The sequence below is a fragment of the Salmo trutta genome, chromosome 5 (assembly GCF_901001165.1).
Source record: "Salmo trutta chromosome 5, fSalTru1.1, whole genome shotgun sequence".
Classification (NCBI taxonomy): domain Eukaryota; kingdom Metazoa; phylum Chordata; class Actinopteri; order Salmoniformes; family Salmonidae; genus Salmo; species Salmo trutta.
The window spans coordinates 48186501-48209468 of record NC_042961.1 but is presented as its reverse complement, the minus strand read 5'-3'; the positions used below and the strand labels follow the sequence as shown (position 1 = coordinate 48209468).

General features: G+C 42.0%; 1 protein-coding gene across 1 annotated transcript; it reads left to right on the top strand.

The window, feature by feature from the left end:
* The first annotated feature begins 6277 nt into the window (after positions 1-6277).
* LOC115194316 (uncharacterized) lies at positions 6278-22718 on the top strand. The gene is made up of 6 exons (XM_029753941.1): positions 6278-6320; positions 6472-6837; positions 6980-7330; positions 7430-7561; positions 7711-7763; positions 22397-22718. Exons 1-6 carry the CDS (start codon positions 6278-6280, stop codon positions 22508-22510), a joined length of 1059 nt encoding a protein of 352 aa, XP_029609801.1. The 3' UTR covers positions 22511-22718.
* The last annotated feature ends 250 nt before the right edge of the window (positions 22719-22968 follow it).

Below are 22968 nucleotides of genomic sequence, written 5' to 3'. Positions count from 1 at the left end.
ATCTTTACTTTTTGTTCACGTTGCCCTTTACATTTTGCAGCCACAGCAAAAAAGTTCTTTATTAAAATGACTCTAATATACTGTATATTTAGTTATATGAAATCAGTTACAAACCACAAAAAAACTGCTGATGAACCATATGTGAACTCTCTGAGTTAACTGTCTCCTGTGTGATACAGCGCCATCTAGTCTAGATCTATGGGCTCAGGGGGAGGGGCCATTTTGGGATGATGTCAGGGGAGAACGTTTCAGTCCATTCTGAATTAGACAAGTCTTGTAAGTCTACTGCAGGATGTTCTGTCAGAAGGAGACCAATAGAGGAGGATTACTTCCTATTAGAACAACACTAATCAGAGAATGAAACAGAATAGAAATGGCATGTCACATGCATTCGTTAGGCCGGCGTGTCCAATCAGTCATGGAACTCTCAGGTTTACACTTCAGTTAGTGGACCTTTCTGTGAATGATATACAGGGAATGAGACTGACATAAAATTGACTTGTGTCACTCTGTAGGTGTTTCCTCCATATACACTCACATTGCTCTACCCCTACATGTAAATACATGTTAAATGCACAACAGACCTCCTATGGACCATCAGGAGTACTGTGTTAGGTTCTACTTTCTGGGACAATAAATCAGACGGACTCCAAGAAAAACTCAAGCTGGAGTTATTCACCACACTGGGTGTTGCAGTTGCAAAAGCACACCTACAGGTCACACAAGTATATATAGGCTCTGTTGCTGGGCAGGAACTGAGTCTGTTCCTCCCATTGATGTTATTGTGTTCCAGCCTGTCGAGTCCAGAACCTTCGAACTCCTCCGTGCCTTTCACATGTCTTCTTATCAGTCAGAAGAGGCCTTGAGTTAGTACCAGTGGCGATTTTAGCATGTAAATCTTGGTGGGGACTCCCCAAAAAATGTGGGATGCATATCAACAAAGCCACTACACAACACAACACAACACTAAACAATACATGAATTGCACAATAACGGTGACAAACGGTGCCCACAAACTGTTAGGGCCTACATAAAGCTGTCCCAACACTGCTCCAACTGGCTATCAGCGGAGCCTTGTCTGGCAGCAAAACAGTTCATTCAGCCTCATTTACTGCCTTTTAAAAAAACATGATATGGCTGACTTGCTTAAACAAATGTGGTTTCTACTGACTATTGAGATGTACAAACTATGGCATAAGGGGACGACAAGAGGATAAGAGGCAATCCGTAATTTTGATTAAGAGATTAATGAGCAGGCTAGGACGGACGTAGTTAATGTAACTATTTGTTCAGCACTTTTGAAATGTACAGTAACAGAATTCAGAACATGGGCCATTTTTACAGTGTTCTGCCTGTACACCAAGTCAAAACCGTAGGATAAATAAAAGGGGCATATAAAGAGACAATGAAAGCTCTTACAATATTCAATGATTACATTTCTCAAAAACAGGTTATAGGGCTACATGTGCACCACCAAGTCAGAACAGTAGGAGAAATTAAGAGGTGAAAATAGACCAAATTATTAGGCTGAGGCACATGGGCTACTAACAGCTTACTACACAACATACACTTTGTATTACTTTCTTAGCTACAGTACACATATCTCCCTGACATGTTACATAATTTATGCAGCAGCATGCAAATCATTTTTGCATTCACCTGTTGTGCTGTGCTCACTTGGAGCATTCAGAGCGCACACTGGACGCTCTGGCCAGCAGTCAAGCACCCAAGCTAACTGGCTAACGCTGGCTAGCTTGCTAGCTACTTCCAGCCACAAATGAGAGAACAGCTCACTCTGACAATTTTACTCGCCCTAGCAGAACAGGTTAGGCTGTTATGTTATCCAGAGCGTTGGTGACTGCAAGTGTGTTTCTGGCAACAATTTAATTATGCTTTTTTGTCAACATTTACTGACACCAGCCTTAATTTTCTGTTGCTCCGTACCCTCCATATACATCCCACTTTTCATGTATCAAGGATTAAACCGCTGTCTCACAGCCCAAGTCTTCTCTTTCCACCCTGATCTGTTTCACCTGTCTTGTGCTTGTCTCAACTCCCCTCCAGGTGTCGCCCATTTCCCCCATTATCCCATGTGCATTTGTACCTGTGTTTTCTGTTTTTAGTTTGTCTTGTCTCGTCCAGCCTACCAGCATGTTTTTTCCTGTACACCTGTTCTCTCTAGTCCCTGTTATCAAGTTCTTCCAGTTGCCGTACCAGGCAGGGCGAGCTTAATGACAAGCCTCGAGTAATGACAAGCACAATTTCTTTAGCCTCCTGAGGTTGAAGAGGCTCTGTTGTGCCTTCTTCACCACACTGTCTGTGTGGGTGGTCCATTTCAGTTTGTCAGTGATGTCTATGCCAAGGAACTTGAAGCTTTCCACCTTCTTCACTGCTGTCCCGTCGATGTTGATAGGCGGGTGCTCCCTCTGCTCTTTCCTGAAATCCACGATCATCTCGTTTGTTTTGTTGACATTGAGTGAAGTTGTTTTCCAGGCACCACACTCCCAGAGCCCTCACCTCCTCCCTGTAGGCCGTCTTGTCATCGTTGGTAATCAAGCCTACTACTGTTGTGTTGTCTGCAAACTTGATGATTGAGTTGGAGGGGTGCTTGGCCACGCAGTCATGAGTGAACAGGGAGTACAGGAGGGGGCTGAGCGTGCACCCTTGTGGGGCCCCAGTGTTGAGGATCAGCGGTGTGGAGGTGATGTTTCCTACCTTCACCACCTGGGGGTGGCCCGTCGGGAAGTCCAGGTCCCAGTTGCACAGGGCGGGGTTCAGACCCAGGGCCTCGACATTACTGATGAACTTGGAGGGTAATATGGTGTTGAATGCTGAGCTATAGTCAATAAACTGCATTCTTACATACGTATTCATCATGTCCAGATGGGATAGGACAGTGTGCAGAGTGATGGCGATTGCATCATCTGTGGATCTATTGGGGCGGTAAGCAAATTGGAGTGGGTCTAGGGTGGCAGGTAAGGTAGAGGTGATATGATCCTTGACTACTCTCTCAAAGCACTTCATGATGACAGAAGTGAGTGCTACGGGGCGATAGTCATTAAGTTCAGTTACCTTTGCCTTCTTGGGTACAGGAACAATGGTGGCCATCTTGAAGCATGTGGGGACAGCAGACTGGGATAGGGAAAGATTGAATATGCCAGTAAACACACCAGCCAGCTGGTCTGCGCATGCTCTGAGGACGAGGCTTGGGATGCCGTCTGGGCCGGCAGCCTTGTGGCACGTTTAAATGTTTTACTTACGTTGGCCACGTTGGCCATGGAGAAGGAGAGCCCACAGTCCTTGGTAGCAGGCCTGTCCGGAAGCAATCTCGGCAATGTGGCTGGTTTTCCTTTTGTGGTCGGTGATCGTCTGTAGTCCCTGCCACATACATTGTGTGTCCGAGCCGTTGAATTGCGACTCCACTTGATCTCTATACTGACATTTAGCTTGTTTGATTGCCTTGCGAAGTGAATAACTACGCTGTTTATATTCTGCCATATTACCAGTCACCTTGCCATGGTTAAATGCAATGGTTCGCATTTTCAGTTTCACGTGAATGCTTCCATCTATCCACGGTTTCTGGTTAGGGTATGTTTTAATCATCACAGTGGGTACTACATCTCCTACACTCTTCCTTATAAACTCAGTCACTGTATTCGTGTATGCGTCTAGATTATTTTCGCAAATTACCCAGAACATATCCCAGTCCACGTTATCAAAACAATCCTGAAGCGTGGATTACGATCGGTCAGACCAGCATTGAATAGTACGAAGCACGGGCACTTTCTGTTTGAGTTTCTGCCTATAGGACACAAGGAGCAAGAGGGAGTCATGGTCAGATTTGCCGAAAGGAGGGCGGGGGAGGGCCTTGTTAGCATTCCGTAAGTTTGAATAGTAATGGTCGAGAGTCTTAGCAGCGTGATTGGCACAGTCGATATGTTGATAGATCTTCGGCAGCCTAGTACTCAGATTTGCTTTGTTAAAATCCCAAGCTACGATAAATGCACCCTCAGGATATGTGGTTTCCAGTTTGCATAAAGTCTAGTGAAGTTCTTAGAGGGCCGTCGAGGTTTCGGCTTGAGGTGGGATGTAAACGGCCATGGCGATGATAGAGGAGAATACTCTTGGGAGATAATATGGTCGGCATTGAATTGTGAGTGATTCTAGGTAGGATTAACAAAAGGACTTGAGTTCCTGTATTTTCCTAGAATTACACCATGAGTCGTTAATCGTGAAACACACCCTTCCGCCCTTCTGCTTCCCGGAGAGATATTTATTCCTGTCTGCGCGATGTACTGAGAATCCTGCTGGCTTTACCGACTCCAACTGATTATCCAGAGAGAGCCATGTTTCCGTGAAACAAAGTATGTTACAGGCCCCGATGTCTCTCTGGAAATAAATCCTTGCTCTTAGCTCACCAACTTCATTATCCAAAGACACAAAACTTGACTCAAACATTTCCTGAGCTAGTAATGTAAAAAAAAATTACATAAAAAAACGAAATACTACAAAGTTTCCAAAGAGCTAGTCACAATACTGCCATCTCCGTCGGCGCCATTTTCCCATGCATCATGTTACAGTAAACATCATGCAGCTGTAGTGTAGGAGTGTTTTTCTTCTTTGTTTTTTCTTTAAGACGTAGGCCTACTGATTGCATGCCACACACCCCCTCACATAAACAGCAACCTACTTACATGTACTCTGATGTATGTTATGAACAATACACAAGGTTGTAGCTGTCTATACCTTGGTAAGGCCTGTTGGCCTTCTGCACAGGACCCTCTATGCCCTTCTCTCTCTCTCTGTGGTCTCAGCAGGATGTCTCAGTGGTGTCAGTCAGTTGTATGACAATATATTGTTCTTCATGCTGTCCTTTTAATCAACAATAGAAAACTATTTTTTGAGGCAGCAAGTTATCTATACATAGGCTACTGAAATCTGTGAAAAACCACATAGAACTATTAGGTAATTGACATAGAGATTTGAAGTTCTTAGTTAAACACAAACCATGGTTTGAAGTGGGATGTAAAGTATCATCAATGTATGGGCCAGGAAGAAAAAGCCTCCTAATTATATCATGGGAGGCCTTTTATCCGTCCATACATTGGAGAATAAATAGTATATTAGATATTGCTGGTTAAGCAAAGACGATGTCATGTTTTCTGTTTCTCTGTGTTATGAAGTGACTGTGTGGAAGTCATAGAGCCCTAGAGGATGACAGTGTTATAACATGTGGACAACCAGGTCCCAACTACTGTATGACTCCCATGGACCACAATGGAAGAAAAACATTAAGTAAAGGGATCCATTGCCTCTTGCTGTTGTGTCTCTTACTTTGGGTGGACAAACCCTCTGTTGGCCAGCTGCAGTACATAGTATTGTAGACAGTATGAGCTGTAGTTAGGCCTATTAAAGGAAAATCCACAGTAGTCACATTGTTTAAAAAATATAACTTGCTATGTGATAAAGTTATACAAAGAAGAATAAAGCTGTACAACTGTAAAGGAGATGCTAGGAATCGAGAAGCAAGTGCAGGGGTGAGTTTAATAATACAAGAAATATGGAACGATACAAAACAAGAGTATCTTCTGGACATGAAACACATAACTAATACTGCCTGGGGAATTAACCTAATGGAGTGACAGATATAGGGGAGGTAATCAGTGATGTGATGGAGACCAGGTGAGACTCATAATGAGGCGCAGGTGCACGTAACGATGGTGCCAGGTGCGCGTAATGATGGTTGTCAGAGCCAGTGAGGGGGAGCGGGAGTAGACATGACAACAACAACAACAACAACAACATGAAAGGCCGCCCATTCATGGCCTACTGAGCGGCCTATCGAGTATTCAGCTATTCAAATCTGACCATCAAAAACAGACGGTTCCTGAGATCAAGCAAAGGCACATTTCCTTTCTTTTCTGTAGAGAGACTGCATTTTATACAGGTCAATCTCGTCCAGTGAAGGAGCAAGAAAGATGAATAAGCTCCTCACCCTTCTTTAGGGTAGTCTCAGCCACCGACCCAAATGCTAGAAAATACAACCAGTAACTCTGACTTTACATCATTTGAAGGGCTGCTCTAACTATGGTATGTCACAGGACACGTTAGATTGTAGTTTTAATCAGATGTTTTATGCCTGTTCAGACAGCCAATAAAATCACTTAGTTCAGAGATTCCACCTACTTCATAATGATTAACCAATGAGTGTCATCATATAAAAGGGGCCCACACTCAAGACCCACACTCTATACAGTTCAGAAAGGACAGTGAATATATGATTATATCTTGGACAATCTTTTTGTTTTACGGCAACTTTGGTAAGTAAGAAATATTAATACGGTTCCTTTTACTTTTTATGTGATGGTCTTTTTGAATCAATTTGAATGACTATGTAGTCTGAATAATGTTAATAATGAATAAATCAGTACTATACCTTTGCCTGATTTATTTAGTTTGTTTTCTTCACAGGTTCTGCACTTAAAAACGATGTAATCCAACCAGACCCTTTGATAGTTACAAATCTGGGTCAAAATGTATCTCTCACTTGCTTTTGTCAATCTAATTTGATGGTCAGAGTCTCTTGGTTCAAGCAAACTGTGGGACAGAAGCCTCTTCTCATGGCATCATCATATTATCGCACTCAAAATACCTTTTATTTTAACAATTTTACCAAGGACTTCAATGAGACTAAACATTTGAGTGTGAAGAGAGGTGTTGGCAGCTCTAACCTGACCATCTCCAAGACAGAGTCAGGTGACTCAGCTACATACTACTGTGGTGCTATGTTAGTGGGCAAAGTCAAATTCGGAAAAGGAACTGTTTTAATTGTCAAAGGTAACTTAACTTCCTTCCCTAATTTTGGATTTTATATTTTGCACCATTAAAATAGAAATATACTTTAGACTTTGGCTGTAAATGTTATATACCAGGCCAATACAATATACACACTATGATCTTACTCTGTCACTTTCTTCAGGTTCAGAGTCCAACTGCATGTATGTACTCCAGCAACCTGTGTCTGAGTCAGTCCAGCCAGGAGACTCTGTGACTCTGAGCTGTACAATACACACTGAGACCTGTGCAGGAGAACACAGTGTCTATTGGTTCAGACATGGCTCAGGAGAATCCTGTCCAGGAATCATTTACACCCAGAGAGACAGGAGTGATCAGTGTCAGAAGAGCCCTGAGGCTGGGTCTAATACAAAGAGATTTGTCTACAACTTCCCCAAGAGGAACCTCAGCCTCTTTGACACTGGGACTTACTATTGCGCTGTGGCATCATTTGGGGAGATACTGTTTCGGAATGGTACCAAGCTGGACGTTGACTGTTAGTGATATTTCTGACATTTCTAAAATGTTCTAACATTCTATTACTGGTTGAACAAAAAATGCTGAATCTCCTCTATCACTGTCTGTATTTCCACAGATGGTTGTAAGGAGGACCATGTCCTCTTGGTGTACTGCCTGGGTGTAGCGTTGACTCTGTGTGTCATCCTCATCACTGTCCTTGGTTGTGTTTTGTATAAGATGACCAAGAAAACCTCTCTGCTGTGCAGCGGTAAGCATTATCATTGCCCAAAATATATGCTTAATCTGTTGGTGCAGTATACATTACATGTTTTAGTATTGAAAATGGGTTGATTCAATGTATGATGATGATGATGATGATCATGATGAAGATGATTCCTTCATGTGTTTGTTTAAAAGGTACGCATCCTCAGCCAAGTAGTCCGGCAGTCCCCAGTTCTCATAACCAGAGCGTTAAGGTGTCAAAACTTGGCCCAGCTACCCCCCCTCCCCCCCCCCCTCTTCTTCTGTGGTTGAGAAGGATTTGGTCATTGTCAGCCATTTGCCAAGCTGACAATGAAGACATATCTCTTCAGTAGGTCCTATGATTAAGTATAGTCTGGCCCAGGAGTGTGAAGGTGAACGGAAAGGCTGGAGCAACGAATCGCCCTTGCTGTCTCTGCCTTGCCGGTTCCCCTCTCTCCACTGGGACTCTCTGCCTCTAACCCTATTACAGGGGCTGAGTCACTGGCTTACTGGTGTTCTTCCTTGCCGTCCATGGGAGGGGGGGTGTGTCACCTGAGTGGGTTGAGTCACTGACGTAGTCTTCCTGTCTGGGTTGGCCCCCCCCCCCCCACCCCCCCACCCCACCCCCCCCCACCCCTCCTTGGGTTGTGCCGTGGCGGAGATCTTTGTGGGCTATACTCGGCCTTGTCTTAGGTTGGTGGTTGGAGACATCCCTCTAGTGGTGTGGGGGATGTGCTTTGGCAAAGTGGGTGGGGTTATATCCTGCCTGTTTGGCCCTGTCCGGGGGTACCATCGGATGGGGCCACAGTGTCTTCTGATCCCTCCTGTCTCAGCCTCCAGTATTTATGCTGCAGTAGTTTATGTGTCGGGGGGCTAGGGTCAGTCTGTTACATCTGGAGTATAATAACGCGCCACGGGATTCCACTGGCTGATGGTCCCACCTTGCCCAGAGAGGTTAACCTCTCTAGGATATGTGGGACGAAATCGTCCCACCTACGTAACAGCCAGTGGAATCCTGTGGAGCGTTATTCAAATACCTTAGAAATGCTATTACTTCAATTTCTCAAACATATGACTATTTTACACCATTTTAAAGACAAGACTCTCGTTAATCTAACCACACTGTCCGATTTCAAAAAGGCTTTACAACGAAAGCAAAACATTAGATTATCTCAGCAGAGTACCCAGCCAGAAATAATCAGACACCCATTTTTCAAGCTAGCATATAATGTCACAAAAAACAAAACCACAGCTAAATGCAGCACTAACCTTTGATGATCTTCATCAGATGACACCCCTAGGACATTATGTTATACAATGCATGTTTTGTTCAATCAAGTTCATATTTATATCATATCAAAAACCAGCTTTTTACATTAGCATGTGACGTTCAGAACTAGCATACCCCCCGCAAACTTCCGGTGAATTTACTAAATTACTCACGATAAACGTTCACAAAAAACATAACAATTATTTTAAGAATTATAGATACAGAACTCCTCTATGCACTCGCTATGTCCGATTTTAAAATAGCTTTTCGGTGAAAGCACATTTTGCAATATTCTAAGTAGATAGCCCGGCATCACAGGGCTAGCTATTTAGACACCCACCAAGTTTAGCCCTCACCAAAGTCAGATTTACTATAAGAAAAATGTTATTACCTTTGCTGTTCTTCGTCAGAATGCACTCCCAGGACTTCTACTTCAATAACAAATGTTGGTTTGGTTCAAAATAATCCATAGTTATGTTCAAATATCCTCTGTTTTGTTCGTGCGTTCAAGACACTATCCGAAGGGTAAATAAGGGTGACGCGCCCGACGCGTTTCGTGACAAAAACATTCTAAATATTCCATTACCGTACTTCGAAGCATGTCAACCTCTGTTTAAAATCAATTTTTATGCCATTTTTCTCGTAAAAAAGCGATAATATTCCGACCGGGAATCTGTGTTTTAGTACAAAGAGAGAGAAAATAAAAACATGGGGTCGCCTCGTGCATGCGCCTCAGTCTGATTGTCCTCTGATAGACCACTTACCAAAGGCGCTAATGTTTTTCAGCCAGGGGCTGGAATTACATCATTCAGCTTTTTCCCGGGTTCTGAGAGCCTATGGGAGCCATAGGAAGTGTCACGTTACAGCAAAGATCCTAAGTTTTCAATAAACAGAGCCAAGAAGCCCAAGGAATGGTCAGAGAGGGCACTTCCTGTACAGAATCTTCTCAGGTTTTTGCCTGCCATATGAGTTATGTTATACTCACAGACACCATTCAAACAGTTTTAGAAACTTTAGGGTGTTTTCTATCCAAAGCCAATAATTATATGCATATTCTAGTTTCTGGGCAGTAGTAATAACCAGATTAAATCGGGTACGTTTTTTTATCCGGCCGTGCAAATACTGCCCCCTACCCTAGAGAGGTTAAAAGGGCTAATATCACCTACAGAACTAAGCTTACCTCAGTGTGAGCTCTGGTTGTGAATGGTTGAACGACAATAATCTAACGAAATTAGCATTGTGTTCCCGGTGACGTGAGGACTGCTGTCCATACGTTAAAAAGGGTGAATTTCAACGTGGAGGTGACGATCGACACACTGGAAGGACGAATTTCAACTATACCAGCCAGAATATAGCATGAGCTTATAGTATGGCAACTTGGTTTGAACTTTGAACTCTTATTCACTAAAGAAGTGATACATCCTAGCCGTTGACTTAGCAGCAGCAGCTGCAAACATGGGCTAGGAAAGGACGGACAATCTCTTCAGAAAGACAGGGTACTACAACGTATCCGGTCTACCACACGACAACGGTACTACAACGTATCCGTTCTACCACCAACATATTCTTCAAAGGACAAGAGATCTCTGATGGGCAACCCAGCCTTCCATCTACGACCAATCTATCGAAGCGCAGCTCAGAGTAAATATTTCTTGCATTTTCCTTTTCCGAATGGGCGGTTATTTAGAATGTATAAGAATCTTAATTTACGATAGCATAGCTACATAAGGTCCGATAGAGACCCAATAATTTTGTTCCTCAGTCTTCCTGCACTTGCATTCATACCCAACCCCCTTTCTTTGTGTAACCAGCCTTTCATATCGGTTCCATCTGCTAGGAACGTTTTCATGTATGACATAATTAGTAATCAATGTATGATCCATCCTGTGTATATGTAATTTTGTGTGATTATTTAGGTATTTAGTAAATAAATGATTAAACCAAATTTTGTATTTCTGATTCAACTTGTTAGCCAGGGTTTGTGAAGATAACCAATAATTCTATGACGTTCAGATGAGACTGAATAAGGTGACGATTAATAATTGACTGCTATTGATATAAAAGATTACCAGGTCTTTAAGTTTATTCAGAAGATAACAGCTCTATAAACATTCTTCCGTGGTGCCCCGACTTTCCAGTTAATTACATTTACATGATTAGTTTAATCAGGTAATATTAATTACAGAGAAATGATTTTATGAAATAACATGTCATATCATTTAATCCGGCATAGCAAAGACACGACAGCAGCATACAACAATAGTAACTAACCTGGAATGCATTTCAACAATATATAAATGTCACAACACACTTTGTGCACGCACACCATCCTACAAGCCCAGAAAGATGTTATTGGGTCCAGTTGTTGATGGGCAGTGACATAGATGTTGTTCTCTGCCACTGCTTGAAGTAGACTGCAAGTGTTGTGTGACCTGGCCCCCTAGTAACCTCCACAGCAACCTGTCAGGACACAGGTCACAAAGGTCAGAGAGAGTTTGAAAGACATGTTTATGGTACCCCCTAGACCATCATGCTCTGGTCGTGGGGCAGGGGAATGGTGAGTGCAGCTGAGGGTTGTGAGGTGCTGATAACAGTCACCAGCAGGAGAATTCATAACAGGTGGATTCCATTCCCACCTGCCTGACCATTCTGCCTGACCTGACCTCGAGCCTGCCTGCCATTCTGTACCTCTGGATCTCTGAACTGGTTTTGACCTTTTGCCTGTCCATGACCATTCTCTTGCCTACCCCTTTTGGATTGTTAATAAACATATTGGACTCTAACCATCTGCCTCCTGTGTCTGTATCTGGGTCTCGCCTTGTGCCCTTATAAGTTTTGATGTCATCACTATTATTCTACAATGTAGAAAATAGTCAAAATAAAGAGAAAACTTTTGACCGGTAGTGTATATGTACAGTTGAAGTTGGAAGTTTACATACACTTTACACGGAACCCAAACCGGCTGCGCGCGTGCCATCGTGCGCCATCATGCATAAATGTATTTTGTCCCCCCACACCAAACGCGATCACGACACAGGTTAAAATATCAAAACAAACTCTGAACCAATTACATTAATTTGGGGACAGGTCAAAAAGCATTAAAGATTTATGGCAATTTAGCTTGCTAGCTTGCCCTTCCTAGCTAATTTGTCCTATTTAGCTAACTTGCTCTTGCTGGCTAATTTGTCCAGGGATATAAACATTGAGTTGTTATTTTACCTGAAATGCTCAAGGTCCTCGACTCCGGCAATTAATCCACACATAAAATGGTCAACCAAATTGTTCCTAGTCATCTCTCCTCCTTCTAGGCCTTTTTCTCTTGAATTTATATTGCGATTGGCAACTTTCATACATTAGGTGCATTACCGCCACGGACCTCGTTCGTCTTTCAGTCACCCACATGGGTATAACCAATGAGGAAATGGCACATTGGTACTTGCTTCTATAAACCAATGAGGAGATGGGAGAGGCAGGACTTGCAGCGTGATCTGCGTCAGAAATAGAACTGACTTCCATTTTAGCCCTTTGCAACGCAGACGCTCGTTGGAGCGAGCGAGCAGTGTGGGTGCAATAATTGAATAATATACATTTCTAAATTTATTTTGCAACGCTTGCGCACACGACACGAGCGGTGGAGTCAGCCTGTTAGCCAAATACATTTAAACTCAGTTTTCACAATTCCTGACATTTAATCCTACCAACAATTCCCTGTCTTAGGTCAGTTAGGATCACCACTTTATTTTAAGAATGTGAAATGTCATAATAATAGTACAGAGAATGATTTATTTCAGCTTTAATTTCTTTCATCACATTCCCAGTGGGTCAGAAGTTTACATACACTCAATTAGTATTTGGTAGCATTGCCTTTAAATTGTTTAACTTGGGTCAAACGTTTCAGGTAGCCTTCCACAAGCTTCCCACAATAAGTTGGGTGAATTTTGGCCCATTCATCCTGCCAGAGCTGGTGTAACTGAGTCAGGTTTGTAGGCCTCCTTGCTCGCACACGCTTTTTCAGTTCTGCCCACACATTTTCTATGGGATAGAGGTCAGGGCTTTGTGATGGCTACTCCAATACCTTGACTTCGTGTTCTTTAAGCCATTTTGCTACAACTTTGGAAGTATAATTGGAGTCCTTGTCCATTTGGAAGACCCATTTGGGACCAAGCTTTAACTACCTGACTGATGTCTTGAGATGTTGCTTCAATAGATCCACATACATTTCCTTCTCATAATGCCTTCTATTTTGTGAAGAGCACCAGTCCCTCCTGCAGCAAAGCACCCCCACAACATGATGCTGCCACCCCCTGCTTCACAGTTGGGATGGTGTTCTTCGGCTTGCAAGCATCCCCTTTTTTCCTCCAAACATAATGATGGTCATTATGGACAAACAGTTCTATTTTTGATTCATCAGACCAGAGGACATTTCTCCTAAAAGTACAATCTGTGTCCCCATGTGCAGTTGCAAACCGTAGTCTGGCTTTTTAATGGCGTTTTTTTTATGGCGGCTTTTTTATGGCGGTTCCTTGCTGAGCGGCCTCCCAGGATATGTCGATATAGGACTCGTTTTACTGTGGATATAGATATTTTTGTACCTGTTTCCTCCAGCATCTTCACAAGATTCTTTGCTGTTGTTCTGGGATTGATTTGCACTTTTTGCACCAAAGTATGTTCATCTCTAGGAGACAGAACGCGTCTCCTTCCTGAGCTATATGACGGCTGCATGGTCCCATGGTGTTTATACTTGCGTACTATTGTTTGTACAGATGAACGTGGTACCTTCAGGCGTTTGGAAATTGCTCCCAAGGATGAACCAGACTTGTGGAGGTCTACAATTCTTTTTATGAGGTCTTGGCTGATTTCTTTTGATTTTCTCATGATGTCAAGCAAAGAGGCACTGAGTTTGAAGGTAGGCCTTGAAATACGTGCACAGGTACACCTCCAATTGACTCAAATGATGTCAATTAGCCTATCAGAAGCTTCTAAAGCCATGACATAATTTTCTGGAGTTTTCCAAGCTGTTTAAAGGCAGTCAACTTACAGTATGTAAACTTCTGACCCACTGAAATTGTGATACAGTGAAATAATCTGTCTGTAAACAATTGTTGGAAAAATGACTTGTGTCATGCACAAAGTAGATGTCCTAACCGACTTGCCAAAACTATAGTTTGTTAACAAGAAATTTGTGGAGTGGCTGAAAAACGAGTTTTATAATGACTCCATCCTAAGTGTATGTAAACTTCCGACTTCAACTGTAGGTATGATAGAGTCTATTTCATAGCTATGTTATCCACGGAGGAGCTAACCTCACAACGGAAGTACTCTCTAAGCACTGAACCAGTCGTACTCGTTGTGATCATGGTTCATGACTTCCTCATTGGAGGGTTCTATTCATTAGTGGCATGTGTGTTGACCATCAGAAGAGTGTTCTGGAGACTACTAACACCTCTGTCTCTATTATCAATAGCAATTTGACTTGTGAGGTCTCTAGTCCTCTTACTGATTGTTGCTGGACTGTCTGTGGTAGCATTTATACTGGTACTCAAGGGGACCAGTTATCCTACCGATTTATTCTGAATATTATCCTACCGGAACACATGATTAGATCACTTTACTAGTTGTATTGTATTTGAAACTACACATGGCAAAGCATGACTATTTTTGCCATTTGTTTTGAAGTTGGAAGTCCACTGGACTTCTTTTACGACCACTGTGGTACACCTCAGTAATAGCTTAGCCGCGTTCTAAGATTTCCCCCATCTAGGGGCCTGTCTGCTCCTCACTGTTCTCAAAGGGGATTTTACAACTAGATTTTTGGGTTTCTCCTCTGGCGGCCTCGTACGTTGTTGCACATAGTCTCAGCCCCCCCACCAGCCTTGATGGGGCTCATCATGGATCTGGGCTACTATTCCCCCATTTGTGGCTCGGGACCTCCCCACCAGCGGTTGGTGTTGGTATCCGAGGCACAAACGAAATGGTCGGAACCTACGTACGAGTAGTCAGCGGCCGCGTTGTTATGAGAATGGCTGTAACCTTTCAACCAAATCTCCTGGTGTTTGTGCTTCAAAACACTCAGTGGCTGTTGAGGCCTGTCTGTCACCACAGCGGCCGCGTGTGGCAACCTCTTCAGTACCTGTGAATTGAGACGAGGATATCTGTCTGTTATATCACAAAGTATTTCACCAGTGGGAGTCATTGGGTGAGTTGCAGGACTGATGCTATTAGTGTCATTGTAAGGGGTGACAGTCCCCCACAAGGCGTAAGATGTATCAGCGGAAGCAGAGTACACTCTGCGCCTCGTTGTTTTTTATGCTGAGATGGCCACAGTGCTTGCAGAAGTGTCCGAAGGGCAAGAGAAGTTCATCTCAACTACAGTATTGCATGACTTCAAGGAGGAGGGAAGTTGCTCATTCACAGAGACTGCTGGTTCAAAATCATGAAAAAAAAATTCAATCAGGTTTGCTGATGGAATGTGTCGAGATATCATAATATCTCTTTGAATCGGATTCTGCACCAAGAGGTTTCAAAACGTCTTTTTCCCAAGGGGTACTTTTGACAAATATCCCTAGTGGATGACTGCGTTGCAGCTAGCATTAGGGGAAGACAGTGTGGTCAGTGGAGAAGGCACTGTGACCTGTAACCATACGTGGTTGGTTTTCCAATCCACCAGTGGGAGTAACCAATCCATCAAGTCTGCTCCGAGTAGCAGAGGTTCAGATTCGAGGCTGGTAACGTACACAGGATGAACGAGTGATACGTCCTGGAAGTGTAGTTTCAGCATGACTCTCAATGTGAGAGGCGAGGTAGTCTGAGTGAAACCTCAGGAGTGTAGTGACGCTTTGTTCCAATTTCAAAGGGCTTCAAAGCCCTTTTGAGATCATCAAACAATGTTTGAGAGATGAGCGATATTGCCGCACCCGAATCAATTAGCGCATGACAAGTTATTAAGCAGTCATCCAGGACTGTTTCCAGGTATGGCCGTTTAGAGTTGCATTTAGTGGACATATTCCCCACAATGTGAAGTGGACGTTCACAATGATGATATGTGCCATTTCTGTTCGAGGTGAAGGCAGATCAACTTTTTGGATTTTGAGTGAGCTTGACTTTAACGAAGCTTTTGACCTTTTTCTTCGCAGCCTTTGTATCAGAGTCTATAGACAAAGCCTGTGGGCTTGTTTCTTTATAGAGCGGGCCCTGGATAGGGTCTCGAGTGAGAGCGGGAGAGATTTGTTTTTTAACGTCCTTGCTAAGGGTGTTAATTCCTGTGGACCTGGTGTCCGGCAATTCCCTGTCTAGTCCTTGTGACTTATCTTTTACCTTTTTCTCAAAATGTTCTCCCTTTAGTTCTTCACATAGTCAAACTTCTAGAGAACATTGGTCTACTTTTTGATTGTCCTTTAACCCTTTGTTACCCTTGTGCTCTGACACTTTTTGTGGGATAGGTGCAAGAAAGTAGCGAACAGGTCGATTGTAGCGGTAGTCGTTTCGATGGCGACGTACTTAACAGTTATTTCGACTGCAGTGGTTATTGGAATCATGGTTTCGTGGTAGAAATCATTGTTGTGCTTCATCTCTCAACGCTCCAATACCTGATAATGCACCCTGTAACTGGAGTGAGTGCTCCTGGTCAACCTTAATTAAAAACCGAGTGGTCAGGGCTCTTAGCATTGCGAGCTTATGATGCCTCAAACGTTGTGCTTGCAAGCTTTTTGAGTTGTACGATAGGCAAACCAACGTGGGCTGTAAGGCCAAAGTAGGTAATGAAGCTGGGTACATGTTCAACAGAGACATTTGTTTGAATGGTAACAACTCTTCCATTCCTGTTTCAGCGAGTAGGCCAAAGTAAGCTGAAGGATGCCTATGATAGTAAACATGTGGGTGTTCATTCTGAGCTTGTTTGACAGTGTTAGCCAGTGAGCTATCGTGTTTGAGAGACGCAGCACCACTAAATTCGAATTTCAAAGCCTAGGCAAGTTTAGCGTAGTCATTTAGCACGTGTTGCTGTTGTAGATGAATGAACGTCGTCACGTGTCTATTCAACGTTCGCTTTAACAGGTAAAGCCTGTCAGAACCAGTAGTGTTCAGGTAGCCAGCCAATGCATCCTCTGTCAGCTAGGGACATCTCAGTATCGTTTGTCTGACCTGGAATTGGGTCAAAGGTGGGGAAATTCTTGACGGGTTTGTCAAGTGGGAGGAGAGGGTTAGCTTCATCCTGTGGGGAAATTGGGGCTGAAAGGCCAAGAGGAGAAGTCAAGCTTTAGCTTTGTTGGCGAAGAGGCGCCATATTACTCAGTGCCAAATGGCCAAGAGGATAAGACTGAGGGACACATGAGGGAGGCAAAGTCTGAAACCTTCTATCGTCTTCACTCCTTTGAGTACCGGGCTCCGGTTGCTTGGTTGGGTAGTCACACTGTAGTGCGTGACTGTTCTGGAATTCCACCAGATTGTACCTAAGGGTGGTACTCTGCTGCATTGCAGAGTCCATTTGAGCGCTTAGAGTGACTGATTTTGGACACGTGTTGCACTTGCTCCTTTCGGTCTCAAACTTATCTGTCATTGTTTGCAGATAGAGGTCTTGAGTACAGAGCAAGAGATTCAGTGATGTAAACCTTGCTTAGAAATCACTATTTCCATCTTCATCACCTGAGTTCTCTCATCATTCATTTGGTCAGCGACTTCAAAGTTCTGCTGACCTGTCATCCAACTTAGTCAATGTGTTCATTAACTGATCGTCTTTGGTCTGCAGCATTTTGAGTAGAACATTGTTACTTTGAGTAACGTTCAACAAAACTGCATGCATGTTATCAAGTTGCTCGCTCCTGTTTGTAGTTTGACGTGGACATCTTCGTATTTAGTTTTGGCTAAATCAAGTTGTTCCTGTAGAAGACAATTTTGTTCCTGTAGAAGACGCTCGGTCTTTGTCATAAGTTTTTACAATTACATTAAATTGTTCAGTTTTCAAATGCAGTTCCATAGCTCGCAGAATTGTTTCCCTTTTCTGCTTTTGTCATTGGTTTCCCGGTTCTCTCCACCTGTCCCTTTGTATCTACCGTTTCCTGCTCGTGCTTCAGCTGTGCACTGTGGTATTGGACCGATGCCAATCTTGGACGGCAAGACATCAGGGCTAAACTGGAGAAAACCTTTACAAGGCCGGCGCCCAATGGTTGATTTTGGAGAGCATATGTCGCGATTTCTACTGCTTTTCCGCAAATGGCATAGTTAGGGTTGGTATCGCTGCTGGGGTCAGAGATCAAACCTTTTATGGGTGAGGGTTCACTAATTAGCGGGGGAGTGGGAACCACTCATTCTGTTAGCTTGCACATTACTAGAACATTTGAGAGGATCATTTTTCCCCCCTATTTTTCCAGAGTTTGGTTTTGGAATACGTTGGAAGCTGCAAAGACATTATAAGCTATTTATAGATGTTAATGAACCATTAGTACTGTATCAGTAATGTGAGAGTTGGACGTGAATGAATTTGCAAAAGCAAATTGACTTGATTAATCAATGATAATGATTCATCATACCTGTATAGGCAACTGGGAATTAAACTTTAACCTGAGAAGTTGGTTCATCTAGGTTAATATGGAAAAGAACCTGAAAAGGTATGTTCGACATTTTAACTTATTAAAAACCTCTTGAGGATACAATCCCGATAACGGGATTGGTTGGACAACAACCAGTGAGATAGCACGGCGCGATATTCAAAACAAAATAATCTCAAAATTAAAATTCAAGTATTATAGGGCATTTTAAATATACTCTACTCGTTAATCCAATCACATTGTCCGATTTCAAAAAGGCTTTTCGGTGAAAGAAAAACATTAGATTATTTTAGCATAGCACCTCAGCAAAAAAAAAAGAAAGCAATTTTCCAAGCACGATAGCCATCACAAAACCAGATATACAGCTAAAATTAAGCACTAACCTTTGACAATCTTCATCAGATGACACTCCTAGGACATCATGTTAGACAATACATGCATTTTTTGTTCGATCAAGTTTATATTTATATCCAAAAACCCAATTTTTACATTGGCGCGTGACGTTCAGAAAATGTTTTCTCCCCATAACACTCCGGTGAATAGGCACATTTAATTTACGGAAGAACTCATTAATGTTGAAAAAAATGTATAACAATTATTTACAGAATTAGAGATAATCTACTCCTTTATGCAACCACTTTGTCAGATTTCAAAATAACGTTACGGAAAAAGCACATTGTTCAATATTCTGAGTACAGAACTTAGCCTTCAATGCTAAGCTATACAGTTAGCCTACAACTATGGCGTCGACAAATCTCTAACAATATGTTCGAAATATTTACTTACCTTTGCTGATCTTCAGCGGAATGCACTCGGATGGGCACCCACTTCCACAAGAAATGTTCATTTGTTCTGCAAAGTCGATCATTTATGTCCAAATACGTCCGTTTTGTTGACCCATCCAGAACACTTTACAATGCTATGTGGCATGGACGCAAATCCATAGACTAAATGTTCAAAGTTCCATTACCGTTTGTAGAAACACGTCAAACGATGTTTACAATCAATCTTTTAGGGTATTTTTTAACGTAAAATTGCGATAATTTTACAACCGGGCAATAGCTATTCATCCCAGAAGAAATATATAAAAACGATGACGTCACGTACACGCGCATCATAAGACACCTCTCCTCAGACTGGCCAATGATTGACTGAGCCAAAATGATCTGCCCAGTAACAGATTACGGTTGAAACCAGTTCATAAAGATTGTTGACAGCCAATGGAAGAGTTAGGAGGTGTAAAGTAAATCCTATGTCACTGTAGTTTTCCAAGGGATTCAAAACAAAAACTACATTTCTAAATTCTCCCACTTCCTGATTCAATTTTTCTCAGGTTTTTTGCCTGCCATATGAGTTCTGTTATACTCACAGACACCATTCAAACAGTTTTAGAAACTTCAGAGTGTTGTCTATTCAAACATATTCTATTTTCTGGGCCAGAGTAGTAACCTGTTTAAATTGGGTATGTTTTTCATCCGGCCGTGAAAATACTGCCCCGTAGCCCCTAGAGGTTATTAAATTGAATGAGACGATGATATCCAATCAATTGAGATTGTCTGGATTATCATAAGTGTAACCAATAGAGCAAATGTTATGGTACATTCACCACTAGGTTCACTTATCCCTAAGACCGAAGCCACATGGGATTCCCGCTGGAGGCAGGACTTCATTCAGTACTGGGTAGTCCTGAATAAGCTTTGCAAAAGCACATTTTACTTATTAATCAATGTTAATGATAAATCAAACCTGTATAGGCTATTTGGGAATTAAACGTTAATTTACCTGAGAGCAAAGCTTTATCAAGATTAATGTGGAAAAGTTTAAATTGTCTCATTTGTAGAAACCAATCACTTTGGGTATTATCTAAAAGATCCACCTGAAAAGATTTGTTAGGCAATTTTAACTTTAGTTCATATTGAATGAGACCGATAATATCCAATCAATTGAGATTGTCTGGATTATCATAAGTGTAAACAGTAGTTTAAATGTTAGGTTACATTCATCACCAGATACACATGTCCCTAAGGCCGAAGCCACATGTGATTCTCGCTGGAGGCGGGACTTCCATCAGTATTGGATAGTACTGAATGTGCTTTGCTAAAGCAAATTTGACTGATTAGTCAATGTTAATGATGACTCAAACCTGTATAGGCTATGTTACAACTTCCGGCAAAGTAGGCCCCTCTCCTTGTTCGGGCGGCGTTCGGCGGTTGACGTCACCGGTTTACTAGTCACTACCGATCTATGTTTCCCTGTTTGTTTGGTTTTGTCTTAATTGTACACACCTGTTTATGATTCCCTGATTATGTTCATTATTTAACCCTCTGGCTTTCCTGTTTGTCTTGTCTGTGATTATTTCCTGTTTGGTGGTTGTTGGAGGTGTTTCTCCCAACCATGATTTATTGCTGTGGGAGAAGTTTTATTATGGTTTTGAGTAAACACGTTTTGTTTGCACTCATCCCTGTGTCCAGGGCCTGACTCCGATACTTCTCCTAACGGTATCGTTACAGGCTATTTGGGAATTACATTTTAATTAATTTGAGAGTCTTGCTGTATCAAGGTTAATGTGGAAAAGTTGAACTTGTTTCATTTCTAGAAACCCATCCTTTTGGAAATTGTTTAAAATGTCCATTGGTAAAAGGTAATTCTGGCAATTTTACCTTTTTAGTTAAATTGAATGAGACATCGATATCCAATCAGTTGAGACTGGCTGGATATCATAAGTAACCACTTGTTAAACGTCATCCACATTTGGGTGTCACCTAAATAATTATTTTGAAAATAAATTTACTGGCGATTCTTACCCACAGTGGGTCACTGATTGCAGAAAGCTGAAATCAAAGGGAAGTACAAAGGGCGGGACTTCCGTTGCGTAAGACGGAGGAATTTCCACGTGACACAGGAAAAAACAAATGGCTGCTGTTCCTTTGTTAGCTTAGCATCTCGAGCAAGCTAATCCTATTTTGTACACTTTCAAACAAGGGAATGGTTTTACTAATAACGTCTTACTTTCAAACCCTTTCCGGCGTTATTTTCACGATTTTTTTTAACCGGAATGCGTGGAAAACAACGAAATGCACCGTGGTCTCCTCATGCTACTGAAGAGGCGAGGGACAGAGAATTATCACTTGTCAAGCTAATATCTCAAATTTCAATCGGCTGGCTCTTTGTCCTTGCTCGAGAAATTAATAATAACCGAGTCTACCCTGTCCTGAAACACAAGAGACAGAAATAGCACTTTTGTCCCAATGCAGCTATTTGTCAAATTTCTATAAGTAGCTGGATCGTTTTCCAAGTACTAGAAATGTAATCACTACTTTACAACTCATAAGACAATCTGACGTCATCTGATACACGACACCGGAACAACTTCTATGAGCAACACACACACCACACGGTTCTATTCCTATCTAACATTGAATGTTTGTACAGCAATCTGTTTGCACAATTAATATATATAGTTAATTCAGTCATGAAGACCTCATTCTATTTTAGATTCCTCGCATGGGGCGTCAAAATACTGCATGGCAGTTTCTACCAGGTATTTATGACCTGTCGTAAAGTCGCACGTCATGACATTTGTGTCATCCTCATCATTGTCCTTCCTTGTGTTTTGTATAAGTTGACCAAGAAAACAAACTTCTCGGCTTTGCAGGCGTAAGCGTTATCATTGCCCACAATACATGCTTATTGTTTTGGTGCAGTATACATTAAGTTCAATCATGAAACTGGGATAATTAATTGTATGATGATGATGATGATGATGATGTTGATAATGATGATTCCACCATGTGTTTGTCTAAAAGGAACGCACACTCAGTCAAGTCAAATAATGAACATAATCAGGGAATCATAAATAGGTGTGAACAATTAAGACAAAACCAAACGAACAGGGAAACATAGATGTCCCTTGTTTTTATAACCAGGTATGCAGACCATAAAGTTACTTTTTGTTTGCATGAGTTTGATGAACTGTAAACAGATCCTTCTATCAAATTATCAGGTCATTTCCTGATGTCTTTGGAATTTGTTTTGCTATTCCTCTTAGGATCAAGAAGATGATGACACACTCACGTCAGTCCATTACGCTGCTCTGAATGTCATCCACAACAAGCCAAAGACCCGGAGACAGGGGAGCACCATGGAGAGAGACACTGTGTAGTCTGGGGTGAGGTGCCAAAACATGGACTGAAACGTCAACTTTTGCTCTTTAATAACTTGCATTGATTTTGTGTTTTCTACACTGTATGTATTACTATGGCTTTTTCATTTTGTGTTACAATTACTTGTATTCTGTCAAGCTCCTTTTAACATTCATATTGTTGTGCACTTTAGATCCAATAAAACATTAAACTGCTTTCATATAGAGGTATTGCTTGGTTTGCATTCATATTTGTCTCCAATTTTCACCCATAAATTCAGTGTGCAACAACTATATTAGGCTTATGCTCAATGTAACAAAGCTATTTTTGGTTGTTTAATGCACTGTTAGTATGCATCTATTGACAAGTGTTTTAGTTTGTCTCAAACTCTTATTTAGCTGTGTCCTGAAAACATCTCTGTGGTGTTCTGAATACCCTAAATAGATTTTCCACTCATGTAAACTCATCTCTAACCACC

Bases quoted from the DNA above. Each gene is read 5' to 3' on its own strand.
- LOC115194316 (XM_029753941.1), top strand. From the start codon at position 6,278: ATGATTATATCTTGGACAATCTTTTTGTTTTACGGCAACTTTG. The intron at 6,321-6,471 runs GTAAGTAAGAAA...TTTTCTTCACAG, and splicing joins TTTGTTTTACGGCAACTTTG to GTTCTGCACTTAAAAACGAT. The intron at 7,562-7,710 runs GTAAGCATTATC...TTTGTTTAAAAG, and splicing joins AACCTCTCTGCTGTGCAGCG to GTACGCATCCTCAGCCAAGT.